This window comes from Dermacentor albipictus, chromosome 9, assembly GCF_038994185.2.
Source record: "Dermacentor albipictus isolate Rhodes 1998 colony chromosome 9, USDA_Dalb.pri_finalv2, whole genome shotgun sequence".
Classification (NCBI taxonomy): Eukaryota; Metazoa; Arthropoda; class Arachnida; order Ixodida; family Ixodidae; genus Dermacentor; species Dermacentor albipictus.
In genome coordinates, this window is record NC_091829.1 from 63,842,943 (window position 1) to 63,857,363 (window position 14,421).

Genomic DNA, 14,421 nt, shown 5'->3' on the forward strand with positions numbered 1-14,421 from the left:
CAAGGGCAGTTTCATGTAAAATAGGATCGAATTTCGAGTCACATGAACATCCCGTCACAACACATTAGAATAGCATGCCTGGCCGTATTTTTCGTCCCTAGACACAACCTACCGGAAGGACACACCCACCAGCTCCGGAAGTACACGCACCGGTAAGAAGTAAAAGTTCACGCTTAAAACGCACGATCATTTTACGAGCACAGCAACAGTATTTATTTAGAGTTGCCACGGTAAAAACGCAAGTACAACGCAGTAAAACAAAAACGTGGCTACGTGGATAACGTTTTAATATGCTAATCAACTTCAGAACTTACGCTCGTTTGACGCTTACAGTTTTTCGGATAAAGCAAGGTGCGCCAGAGAAAACATGATTACAAGAGGAGGTATAGGGTTCTTTGTCTGTCAAAGCAACACTGGCTGGGTTTAGTAGCATTGAAAGATGACCCAGAAAAGTGCAACATAAACGCTTGCTTATGCTCCCTAAAATATTGATTGTGCCTCGCTGTCAGCACCATAGGTTCTCGCAAAAATGATTCCAAACTACTTTTTGGAAACCAAAGACATTATTACTCTGCGGGTTAACAGTCCATCATATTTAGTAACAAAAGAGAATACGGCAGAAAACATGAATGTCGAAAGACAAATTTGCGGAGTTCAATTTTTAAACCTCGGCGTGTCGATATAGGTTCCTTGGCTGACGACCAATAGTAAAATGTCAATATAAAATTCCGCTTCCTATGCATTTTGTACATGTCACTCATTGGAAAGGGCACCAATGAAGCTTTGGTGCACATTTTAGCGTAGTGGATAAAAACGAATCACAAACAACTGCACAACGTTTTTCCGGAGGAACCATGTAATCGCGCATTTTCACAGGATGAGGTAATTTGCGAAATGAAATTAGGGAAGGATTGTCGACGCCTAATATCGGTTTCACATGGGGCACCTTAAACATGAATATAATTTTTCGATCGCGATTGACTGCTTTTCCCAAGCTAGGAAAGTGGTTCAATTGTTATCAAGAAATATGATGCCAATCGGGCTCGATAGCGATCGAAAGGGTCTTGTGTAACGATTGTATAAGTCCATTATGTAGCACAACAGCTACGCATTTTCACTACCGTGCAGATTCAAAATACAGACTACAAATAAAACAGTCACAGAATTTCTTACGCTTCCTACTAATGCAATTCGTTGTAAATCGCAGTTCTGAAAACATTTACGTTAGTGTCTATGAATCTGAATTATAATTTATTGCACTTTTTACATAAAATAAATAATACCCTTCCAACACTAACCGCCAACACATTGAACATACAATTCACAACTCCGCATCTACCTCGTTTCACAGAGAGAAGACACCGACTATGAAAACATTGAAATGCCGACGGCACTGGTAAGAACACATGTGATGACATCTTTCTTTATTATTATTCAAATACCATAAAGGTCTATACGGGCACTATATGTGGCTGCTGGGTTAAATCAGTGATAGATACAGTAGACGTATTTAAGCGGGTAATGCATGTTAAAATAAAAGCAGCACAAGGGAAAATACACGAGAAGTGAAGAAGAAACATTAAAGCGTTAGAGCCCGTCAACAATGCATCTTACGCATTGAAGACAACTATAGTTCTTAAAATGGGTGTTACACAAATCAAAGTTGCTTGGTTACTTGATACAAGGAAAATGCTTGTTTAAGATAGGTACACATACCAGCAGGCACCGCATGTAACAGCAAAAAAAGAAGCACAGCCACCAGGCGGTTTATGCAGTACAAGGAACTCGGTGCTAACGTTAAACGAAGCCATTTGCGCAAGGAAGTTACAAATACGGTCATGCAAAAAGAAAGTAAAATAAAAGAAGCACAGGAACACACAGACGTCTACCACGAATGAGCAAGTGTGTACGTTAAAATAGTGTTTCAGTTTTGCTAGGAAATAATGATGACTTGGAGCAGATAAGTTTTCATTTGGTGACACATAACAATAATACCGCGTGAAAAAGAGGGTTGCGTGACTGAAGAAGTTAGCACGCGTAAGAAAGGGCTGCACGCTTAAAGTATGATCAAGGCACGGGAAGATACCATGGGCGGGCCTGATGTGGCATGCACTGAAAGACGACGTGCAGTGATAAAGCTTGTGAAAATGGGAGAGAAGTCCTATCAGTCTTCCATTTGCTAGAGAGGGGAGATTTAGGCGTATTTTAACGTTAGTTATGCTAGGCATTGGTGAGTAATTTTCCGTAGTTAATGAAAATTATGTTATTACGGAAATAAAGATAGCTTTCGAAATTGGGTGGGTATATTGCAAGCTGAAGAAAGCACACATTGGTCTGTTCATCGCCATTATTTTTCGACACCATTCCCGAAAGGCTTTGAGGACAGCGTTCAATTTCGTTTAAATGATCTCAGCATTTAGTCGTCTCCAAAGAAGTGTGTTCCCTAAAATTCTAGTATGAAAGCGTTGTGCTGTGGTGGAAAAAAATATATTTCACTCCAGCGAGGCTTCCGGTTGTGGATGGTATACAAAAAAGGCTTAAAATTTGTTCATCATGAAGAGCTTTCCGTGGTTGCCTTCTATAAGTTCAGATTTATTCTGTACCTCATTTTTCTTTGTTAGTTCGACGCTCATGGTTCCCGTACTGATTGTGTTAAACCAACTAGAAATAAACGATGGCGACAACAGCAGGTAAAGTTAAAGGATCCTAGTTTATCTAGAGGGCTGGTCTACGGTTTTCACAAGGAAGTTATATATTGTAGAGTAACAGAAAGCCTGCCATTTTAAGTGCCTAATCGTGCAGTGGATTCTCCGGAAAGTGAGTAAAAATATTAAAAAAAACAGAATTACTTTGATCTGCGTAGTCTCTTCATGAACGGACCGTGAAATGCTTTTCTAACTAAGCATAAAATGCGCTCACTATTAGAGTACGGCTTCCCAAGAAATTTTTTCGTACCTTCTTCTGTGAAACGACTCTGCGAGCGTGTCTTCTCGGTTGCGTGAGGGGTTGCACTGTGGATGGATGGATGGATGGATGGATGGATGGATGGATGGATGGATGGATGGATGGATGGATGGATGGATGGATGGATGGATGGATGGATGGATGTTATGAGCGTCCCCTTTGGAACGGGGCGGTGGGTTGCGCCGCCAAGCCCTTGCTTTTATGCTGCCTTGCTATTATATTGTACCACAGCGAAGCGGCGCCACCTGTCGTTCGTGGAATATCCAAATTAAAAATATATTTCGTTGTTTACAGGATGCGAGCATGCTCGTGTCCGTCGTTGGGACACACAATCTTCTAATCCCGACCGCAACAGAAAGACATTTACTCGTACTAATATAAATACTCGTACAAAAATAATACTCGTACAAACATGATCGTAACGAAAACCACCTCACGGCTACATTGTCATTGCATTTGCTACTCACCTAAAGACGTTCCCGTATACACTATTGCAATCAGGCCTGACTTATGAGGTTCGCAACCGCTGTTACAGCGCTGACGCGAGTTTATGGTTCAATAAATTACAGAACAACAACACCATCTAATATAATGACCGCCAAATATAATAGAAGCGCCAGAAGACCATTTCGCTGTTGCGATTCTCAGAACTTTAGGTTTCATAGCAACAGTCAAAGAGAACGAAACGGAAAATGACCGGCGTAAGAAATAGAGGAAGCAAACTGTATACAGATAAAATACAGAATATAAAACAGCAGAATGCTCACCACTAGAACAGCGGTATATTTGACGGAACACATTTTTCTCACACTTCACAGCGGAATAATGACGCGGCTGGTGGAAAACCTGCAAACAGACATGAGGAGGTGAGGAGAGAAGGGGGCGCAGGCGTTTTGATTTTTACACGGTAGGAACTAATCTACTGAGGTGGAGAGTCATTTTCGGTCCTAGTCACTAGTGAGCAGCATTAAATGTGGTTGTTTCGATTTTGAAAAGCGATGTGATCACTATTTACATGCATTTAAACGTAGTTTGCGAAAGTAGAATGGTGTTATTGAGAGATCGATTTCTGGCGCAATTTTCCGAACTGGGGTCTTGGGTCATGGATCTTTGAAATCCTTGAGCTTATCAGGTAACAATAAATTCCCTTTCGTGGCGTAGTGGATTAAGCGTTAATTTCGTGTACTAACCACGAATAATTGAAGACATACACTAGACATAGATACAAGCGAACAACCTCCCTAAGACGAGCTGGCATCTGAAAACAGATGATCGCCAGCGCTGTAGCTATGTAGAAAGGAGTTAGTAAGAGATAAGAAACTCAATGAATCAAAGGGGCTGCGTACAAATTTTACCTAAATAAAGGAAACACAATTTCCACTACTAGCCTACCAGTCTGTTTTCATGAACAACTTCCGATGTATTTAATGAGCTGCGGACGTAGGTATTTTACGAGTGGAAAACCACTAGTTCTCCATACGCCATAAGTCTATAAATTATTCTCCAAAAGCAACAATTTTGTCGCTGTTTAATTTGGCTGTCATTTAAAGTGGGACATGCTTTCATGAGAATCATTACAGGGTGCTTTAGCGAACACTTTCAAAAATTTTTCAATGTTGCCGAAAAAGTTGTGATGGCAAATCGACTAATTATGAAAAATTCACTGAATACTAGTTGAGTAATTACATTATGGCCAATATAGCAATTTACAAATTGTAGCCGTAGAGATCACAAGGCGGATCCACTTGGAACAAATTTTCAAGATCACACCAGTTTCAAGATATAAATTCCTGAACTTTGCGGAGAAAAAAATTAAAATATGGGGTTTTACGTGCCAAAACCGCTTTTTCATTATGAACCACGCCGCACTGGGGGACTCCGGTAATTTCGACCACCTGGGGTTCTTTAACCTTCACCGAAATCTAAGTACACGGCTGTTTTCGCATTTCGCCGCCATCGAAATGCGGCCGCCGTGGGCGGGATTTGATCCCGCGACCTCGTGCTCAGCAGCCCAACACCATAGCCACTAGCAACCATGGCGGGTTCGCGGAGAAATGCATTGGCGTTCCACTTTATTTGTTTAGAAAAAGCCGTTTCATGCACCGAAGCACACAAGTCCCTGGAACGCCAGTGCATTTCTCCGCAAAGTTCGGGAAATTAAATCTCGAAACTCGTGTGGTCCTAAGAATTCGTTCCAAGTGGATCCGATTTGCGAGGTCCACTGCCAGAATTTGTAAATTGCAATATGGGTCACAATATAAATAGCTAGAAACTTAGTGAGTTCTTGTTAATTATTCGATTTTGCATGTCAGTTTTTTTGCAAATAATGTCCACCGCTTTGAGTAGACCGGCTCATACACTAGAATTGAGCTATCTGCCACAGGCAATCTGTAAAACTTTTTAGAAGTGCTTGCTTAAAGACCGCGAATATTTTGTACCTTGAGAACAGATCTCTTAAAAGCCCCCATCGATACGAACACAGCATTGGCAGTCGAACTTCATCTGCATGATAGCAAAGGTCTTGCAACCACATTCACAATGTTTGCTCTCCGGCTCCAACCATTCTTTTTTATTTTTTATAAAGAAGTCCACTTGCCTTATATCTGCGTTTTTTTCAACATTCAAGGGGCATTGGCCGGCCCAAATGGGACAAGTGGTGAGACCACTCATACAAAAATTTCCACTATGCACCTGTAATGCTTATATAAGTGTCCCTCATAAGAGATTAGCATTGGTAGCAGGAGTGCCAAATGCTTTAGGGTAGATTTTATTCACAGGTGAACCAGCGTGATTCAAAATTGATGAGCATGTCGGGCTTGCCTGTACATCCTTCTCACAGATAAAAAAAATTATTGTAGCCGCAAGTTGTATTCTATGTTATACGGCAGACAAGCCCTAATTAAAAAAAGTACAGTGATAGCATATTAGCTTGCTTTTAAGAGCTGTTCTATTACTAAATATGAACTTATCATGTGCTGACGTTTCTTCATACTTGCACAGACTTGCATATAAGTACAAAGCGTGTTACTCGACCCAACCATATTTGTACCTACGGTTACGAGTACAGTCTATAACATGTTGTCTGGGGAATTGTATCTTACTCATCACAATATCAACGTCTTAGTCTATTGCTGCCATGTGAAGGGCTCGCCCACTGATAAAACATCAAGGCAGGAAATACGGACGGGTGTGAGGTGACTTCACGAACCCGTAATATGGACCAATCAAACCAACGGCATGCGTAGAATGCACTGCCAAATAGCACTGATAACAATAACAGGAAGCTCGTGCTAGGTATTCTGATACACAAACATTCCTGCCCAAAAAGCCATGTACAGGTTTACAAATACAGAACACTTCTTCTTACTGTAGACAATGTTCCCTGAGGATGCGAGGATGGAAGGAGAAGCTGGAAATATGGTCAGCATCATGCGTTTCACACAGACAATATCGAGTATTTCTTGTGCTTCTTCAAACTTACACTCAGAGAGATTTTTGTTAGGACTGTATATCTAACTACAGCAATACGACACATAAAGGTAGTGGGATTATTATATAATCTAGACCTTCTGCGAATCTTGCTTTATTAAAGCATTATTTATATATCGTATGCCAGCTAGAAGAAACAACAATACCATAAGATAACTATAAATATTCCATGAAAAAGCTACCTATAGCCACACATATGACATCGATGATAGTTTGTACTAAGAAACTGCACCATTTGTTTCGTAGCATGAATCGACTTATCAATCTCATCAGAGTTTGAAACTCATCTATATAACAAAAAATATCAAGAACATGCTTGCTTATTTTTCACAACTCACACAGAGAGCGGATAACGACATCGAAGGAAATGGCAGACCAACGCCAGTGGTAAGCAAAGTGGCAACGTATGCCAACACTTCATCTCTGCATACAATGATTCCACAAACATTTGCTAACCTCTCATATCTCTTCATTATCGGACTAGAAATGGAGTAGCTGTCATACGCAAGAGTAATAAATGCACTTCTTCCTATTTTTCTGTCAGCAACGGAGCTAAAAATTGTAAATCACTTTATTATCGTTGTTATCTCTGTGCAAAAAGGTACGCCTAGCCACTGTTGAACGATTACTCAAGGTCTTCGCTGTAATACTGATAACATATGGCCGTGCCCATCACAAAGAGCTGAACGTCTGTGAGCGATATGAACTAGCGCGAAAAATATATGCGGATTTCGCGACACACAAGCATGATGTAGTGAATACGGATAACAATCACACATTCCGCCATATTTTTGGCCCCCCCAGACACAACCGACCGGAAAGACGCGACTGCCTGCTGAGGACGCGGTGGTACCGGTAAGCCTAACCAGTTATAGTGATGTGCAGATGGTGCTTAAGAAGCAGAATACTGCAGTCGCACAAAGGCGTAAATACCGCAAACTAGTGACCGAATGTGGCCATTTGTCTTTTTTCTCATAATATGCTAATTACAGTTAGGAATTAGACGATCTTGCTGTTTGGAGCATCTCAGAGGAACTATAGGACATCTGAAAGCGGCTGAAACTAATCGAAGGTTTATGCGTTTTTATTATTGAATTCAAATATTCTACAGCTTTTTTGGATTACACTACAGAGCTAAGAAGAATATAAGATCAATGCTCACCTTTGCTCCTCAGAAGATAATTCTTCCTTGCTGCATTCTGTAGAAAAATATAGGAATTTTGCCCATATTCATGTCTGAGACACCCATTGTACTTAAGCCTAAACAAATACCTAATACAAGAAGCCTAACACAAACTGTGCAGTGGTGACCGTAAAGAATGCCTTATATATAAAATCAATGCAAGAACATATGCACATTAGCAAAGGGAGCACTTGACATCGTCCGCAGTATAATGTATCGCATACACACATCTGCTATTCATTTTGACAGCCACGAAATGGGTCATTTGTTCATAAACCCGGAAAGCCGAAGCCAGGGGTAAGTCCAGAAATTCGAATTATAATTTTTATCTTGGTTCTTTATTTGTAGCGGGTTGTTTCGTACACGAATACCAGGGTGAAGCGCTATCTTGATTCCCACATCAATGCGGAAGAGTTAACATTTACTTGGGCACTCTTAATGTAAATCACTAGTATTCACATAAGAGACGTTACGTGCACAGAAGCAGTGCACACACATCAGATAAATGTACTAGCCAACGGTCAGAGCTGGGGACACGCGGGGGCAGGCAGCCCCACGATCCACAAATATCCATAATCAATGTCTGCAAACTCAACAGGAAACCAGCATATGGATCATTATGCTGCCCACTTAATTGTGTGCACTGAATGATTGCGGATAAAGCCGAAGTCTTTGGTTTTATAAAAGCGAATTTTCGGCTCCTGGCTTGTCCCTGACGACCGCCGTGTCGCTGTTACTGCTGTATAATTGCAAACATGTGCAAATCGGATTGATCAACTATTGCAACTGCCACAATTATTTTGAGATGGTTAACCTCCCTGAGTCAGCAAAGGGAACTTTTGCTGTTGGATCTCACGACGTTGATTATAATCTTGAGTTGACTTTAGGAGTTGGTCTCTTCCCATTGGCAATTATAGGGTCATAAAGCGATTAGGTGCTGAATGGACGATTACATAGGTGTATTCAGAAGTTTCAACTTTCGGTCTCGTATTAGATGCGTTGACTTCCTCTCAGTGATTCTGCTGATCAGGGGACACAAAGCGTGAATTTTGCGGAATAGTTAGTAACTGTTTCGTACTGTTCCACGAATTCTTCGAACGCTTCTCTGGGTTCTAGGCGGTTGATGTCATAGAATAATTTGGAACGGATTTTTATTATAACTTCGTAGGGGGTTCTGTGTTGTTCCAGCACTGCAAACGACAGCCAGTGGTCTTTGAAAGCTGCAACTGGGCCTTATGATGCAACGCTAGTGTCCTCTGTAAATGCCTTGCAAACCCGTGCTTTTCGCACTGCGTATGCCGTCTTCACTATGTCCTTTCAGTAGAGATTCTGGAATCGCTTCTAAACGTACACCAACCAACCCGCCTAGTTCTGCAACCTCCTGCCTATAGTTTCCGTTTTGTTTTTTGCCCGGAAGAGGAAATCTCTCCACGAAATCTGATATGTAAGCAAAAGGGAAAGGTAGTAGACCAATTTTACATTCCTGTTACAATAGTTGTTTAGATTGATAACAAAACTAAAAAAGAAATGTCGATGCTAAAGGAACGTACCTAATGCGCTTATGACCATAACAATGTTCGTGATACCAACATGCTCACGAACTTCCCCTGGCGGCATCATCGTTCTCTTCCTGATACCACGTACCATGACTCAAAAGCATGGGCGTCACCTACTGTATCCGAAACGAATGGTGCATGCACGCTGGAACGCGGTTCGGGTTCAAATCACGCGGGTCAGGTTTCTTAACAATTAGGGAGGGGTCGTGGCTAACGATGCCCTCCCTGTATCGGTCCTGTACACCAATATTTTGTTTGTTTTTAGCAAAAGAGATGATGTCAGAGCAGCTATCAATGCGTACGATGCTGACCTGGTCGTACTTATCGAGACATGCTTACATGCTCTTGTATTATGTGACGTAGAAAGTTTTGCCCATACCAAGCCTTTTAGCGTTGATCATTGCCACCGAGATGATAGGGAAGGGGAGGGACATTGCTCACCGTTTCTGCCAGCCTGACATAATTCCGCATCTTTATCGTATGTAATGGGGAATCTGTCTGGCGCACTGTCACGTTGAACAATCAAATCAAATCAAATCAAATCAAGTTTATTCATTACAAACAAAGAAACGGTTACATTTTTGTTTTACAGACGAGGGTCCCAAAGTCGAAGACTGTAACCGGGACCCTCGGTGGGCAATTATAAGAAAAAAAATTACATAGGTGGCAGGACAGAAATAAAACTTATACAATGTACACTAACAGAAACGAAGAACTGTAGTGCAACAACAGAATAGTGATTACAATGTACCGTAATACTAACAAAAAATAAAAATATTGGCGTACAACAGAACCTTTAAATTATGTGAAGAAGGAACAGAACGAAATAGAGAAAAATATGATCGGCAGGCCGAGATGAACATGAACTAAAAATATAAGTGTGCTAGAAATATACATATACAAAATTTTAACAGACACAAAAAACATGAGAATACATAAAAAAGCATTATGAGCAAAACGACTAAAGGCAACAGCAAGCATGTGAACAGCAAAACATAAGAGAAATAGGGTAATAAATAATACATTTGGAACCTTAATTGCGTCACTGCGCCAAAAGGAACTCTTTAAGGGATTTTTTGAAGGCATAGAATGATGTGAGTGATTTTATGTTTGATGGTAAGTGATTCCATAAAGATATGCCAGCGAAAGATGATGTTAGTTTACCATAGTTGGTACGGACACGAGGCAGTAAAAAATTTCTGTTAAAGGCAAACCTAGTTCTATTGTGGTTATGTAAATCATTTAGGTCAACGAATTCGTAAAGCAATTGGTTGTTAAGTAACTTAAAAAATAAGATTGTTAAATTATATTGAAACAAGTTCACGGTCGTTAAAATGAGGTTTTGACGGAGCAAAATGGATGCATTTGACTGACGAGGACTGCTAGTAATGATACGAATGGCTTGATTTTGTAAATGCTGAACTGATGACAGGTGGCAATTGTATGTGTTGCCCCAGGCAGCGATTCCATAGTTAATATGACTATGGATAAAAGCAAAGTAAAGTGATAAAAGAGCCTTGCGAGAAAAGAAGGCGCGTGCTTTTATTAGAGCGCGAATGCCAAATGCCGTTTTTTTCTTAATGTTGTTAACGTGGGAGTCAAATTTGAGGTTAGCATCCAGGAGAACACCGAGGAATAGAACCAGGTCACCGGCTGGTATTTGATGAGCACCAAGTGTTAATGCTTGTGGAGAAGTTAGGACCCTGTGACCACTATTGAATATAATATATTTAGTTTTCTCTGGATTAATAATTAGGTAATTACTGAGACACCATTCTATAACGTCAGTTAGCGCAGCATTTAACTTTGATGTTAATGAGATTAACGACGTGTCTGATAATGATATGGTGGTGTCATCGGCGTATAAAACGCAGTGAGATGAATGTAAAAGGTTTGGTAAGTCATTAATGTAAATAATAAATAGTAATGGACCGAGAATGGACCCCTGGGGTACACCTAAGTTAATTATTTTAGTTTGAGAAAGGGCACCCGCTACAGAAACCACGTACTGCCTATCCAACAAATAGCTTTTTAATAGATTTAAGGCGGGACCAGTAATGCCGTATGCTTCAAGTTTAGTGAACAAAATGCTGTGGTTAATCGTGTCAAAAGCTTTGGTGAAATCCAAAAAGACAGAGCCAACGAATTTACCACAGTCTATAGATTTCTTAATAAAATCGGTTAAAGAGAGCAATGCTAAGCAAGTAGAACTACCGGAACGGAAACCGAACTGACAGGGATTAATTAAACTAAATTTTTCAAGGTAGTTATTTAAACGTTTAACTAATAAATGCTCAATAATCTTACTTAGAGACGAAAGAATAGCTATTGGTCTGTAGTTAGAAATTAGGTCTTTGGCACCTTTCTTAAATACGGGAATAAGCTTAGCCTTCTTTAGACATAGAGGAAAAGTGCCAGATTCGAAAATGCGGTTAGTTATGATACATATTGGTTCAGAAATAATATTAGCAACTAACTTTAAATGGTGTGCGCAAATGTTATCTAAACCTGGGCTTGTGTTTTTAAGGCTACAGATTGTTAAATGCACCTCTGGAACAGTAACAGGGAAAGGAAAAAATGAGTGAGGTAACCTAGACAAGGTTGGCTGAGTGACTGGATTGTTCGTTATTTGTGTCAGAGCAAAATAGTCGCTAAAGGCATTGGCAACATGAGTGGGCTCGCGGTATGTTGTACCATTCAGGTTAATTTTAGAACATTGTTCAGGCGTGGAAGATTTATTCATGAATTCGTTCAGAAGCTTCCATTGCTTTTTTGGATTATTGCTGTGTTTATTAAATTCATTATCATAGTAGCGCCTTTTAGCCTGTTTAAGTAGCGTGTTGAGAACATAACAATATTTTTTATAACGCAGAGCCAACTTGGAGTTAAAAGGTTGCCGCTTAGTTTTCCTGTATAGGTTATCTTTTTTCCTTAAGCTGGTCAGTAAAGCGGACGTCATCCACGGGTTGCAGGCATACTTATATTTATTCTTACACCTAACGGTCCGGGTGCTTATTGATACGGCATGTAAAAACAGCGCAGAGAATTTATCAACTGCTGCTGCCGGATCTTCCAGCAGATTTACCTGAGTCCAATTAGTATTGCTAATGGTATCAATAAATGTATCTTGGTTAAATACTGATGTACTGAATGAGATGTTGGGGGTTGGCACTAAACTGTTAAATGTAACGAAAATGGGAAAATGATCGGTTATATCACTACGCACTACTCCCGACACAGGGGACGGTGTTATGTTAGATAATGCATGATCAAGAAGTGTTTGGGTTCCGTTATGGCTACATCTGGTATGGCAGTTAATAAGCGACTCGTAGCCATATCCGAAAAAGCAGTCCGAGTAGGCAGAATATGCGCTGGTATTTGTGTCGAGTAAGTTGATGTTAATGTCGCCCACGATTAAAACATTCTTGTTTTCGAACGATAATTTGTTAAGTATGACGTCGAGAGCAAGTAGGAAATCAGTGACAGAAGATGACGGGGAGCGATAGATGGAACCAAGAATAAGATTTTTCCGATTATGTGCAAAGGAAGGTTGTTCAGCCTCAATCCAAATAGCCTCACAGGAACTAACATTTATTGATAGATCGTGCCTACGGGTGTAAGTGATGTCCGAAGCAATGAAAATGGCAGCACCTCCATGATTATCAGACAAACGATGACAGTACTCAGAACTATAAGATGGAAAGCCGTATAAATTGAAATCGTTGTCAGAAAGCCAGGTCTCAGAAACACAAATAAACGAGAAAGAGTGATCAAGATTGTTGATAAAGTTACTAATGTTGTCATGATTCCTCCTTAGGCTTCGAGCGTTAAAATGGATCAATGAACGATTATTATTTGAAAGTTCATACTTAAATCTTTGTGGGGATATCAAAGACATGGCAGATTAAGGTGCGCACGCGCAAGGAAAAGATGAATGAAACACGGTTAGGTGAAGATGCGCAGGTCCGCTTCAGATGAAATGCGGAATACTCTGCTGTCACTGGTCTTACGAGCTTTAATGAGACAATTATCTGTCCACAGGAACTGCCAGTTGCTATCCTTCTTTAGCGCGAGTGCCTTCGCGAAAAGCCTCTTGTTGTCGGGAGTTAAATGGTCATTTACAAAGACTGGAGCTGGGGGTGGAGTGGAGCCTGAGAAACCAATTTGGTTAGTTTGTAGGCGAGCCTTTCTCGCTTTGCGCAGAAACTCGGTTTTCTTGTCACGGCAGCAGAAGCGGGCAATTATGTTTTTTTCGCCAGACTTCGTGGGCACGCGATGTACGGTGTCTAGGTCAGAGGGCGAAACAGGACATTCAATCACGTCGCCCATTAATTTGAGAATCGCGACACAGTCCTCCCCATCGGTGGACGGGACACCCTTAATCTCAATATTATTCGTTCGGGAATACTGTTCGAGATGCGCGACTTTCTTTTCAAGCTCGTTATTGCGTGCTGTCAGGGCTTTGTTCGCTGCAAGCAGTTCACCCTGTTTCGTCATCAATTCATCGAAGACACCGCTTAGGTGTTCGACACTCGCACTGAGGGTAATATGCTGGTTCAAGCCCTCACCGGACAGTTGATCCTTGATTTTCGATGCTAGGTCGCTTACCAAGGTTTCCATCTTTGCATTGAACAAGGATTCAAGCATATCAATTTTTTTGGATAATTCTGCGTTTGACGGCATTCTTCAGCAAAAGACAATAGAATTGAGCAACAGGAAAGTATAACTGGGCAGCAGCTGCGGCTAGAATAAAACGTTACAAAGTCTTGTACAAAGATCGTATAACCAACCTGGGAACAGATTGCAGGAGAATTAGACGCTGTTCAGTCCGCCGCAACTGCCACTGCCAAATGAAGACTGGTGCCTTGCAGCGGTTCTTATAGTTTGTCCAGGGAGCAGTCTACGCAGGCGCAGCCGGTCGGGACGAGCCCCAGTAGGTGGCGCTGCGCAGTTGATATGGCCGCACGTGAAGATAGCCACGAAGCACGCAGAAATCAGCCTGGGAACAGATTGCAGGAGAATTAGACGCTGTTCAGTCCGCCGCAACTGCCACTGCCAAATGAAGACTGGTGCCTTGCAGCGGTTCTTATAGTTTGTCCAGGGAGCAGTCTACGCAGGCGCAGCCGGTCGGGACGAGCCCCAGTAGGTGGCGCTGCGCAGTTGATATGGCCGCACGTGAAGATAGCCACGAAGCACGCAGAAATCAGCCTGGGAACAGATTGCAGGAGA

The 14,421-nt window shown here is 41.3% G+C and overlaps 1 protein-coding gene across 31 annotated transcripts in view; it reads left to right on the forward strand.

Annotated features, from left to right (window-relative positions):
• LOC135896969 (uncharacterized) overlaps window positions 1–14,421 on the forward strand; it is a 279,122-nt gene that overhangs the window by 11,287 nt on the left and 253,414 nt on the right. For 29 of the 31 annotated variants that reach the window (XM_070526193.1, XM_070526196.1, XM_070526195.1 and 26 more), the window contains exons 11-18: window positions 102–152; window positions 1,352–1,396; window positions 3,783–3,830; window positions 5,591–5,620; window positions 6,337–6,384; window positions 6,796–6,840; window positions 7,258–7,308; window positions 7,886–7,933. In XM_070526193.1, coding sequence (XP_070382294.1) covers window positions 102–152; window positions 1,352–1,396; window positions 3,783–3,830; window positions 5,591–5,620; window positions 6,337–6,384; window positions 6,796–6,840; window positions 7,258–7,308; window positions 7,886–7,933 — 366 coding nt within the window. The remainder of the gene's footprint in view (window positions 1–101; window positions 153–1,351; window positions 1,397–3,782; window positions 3,831–5,590; window positions 5,621–6,336; window positions 6,385–6,795; window positions 6,841–7,257; window positions 7,309–7,885; window positions 7,934–14,421) is intronic. The other 2 variants (XM_070526225.1, XM_070526207.1) reach the window with 2 other exon arrangements.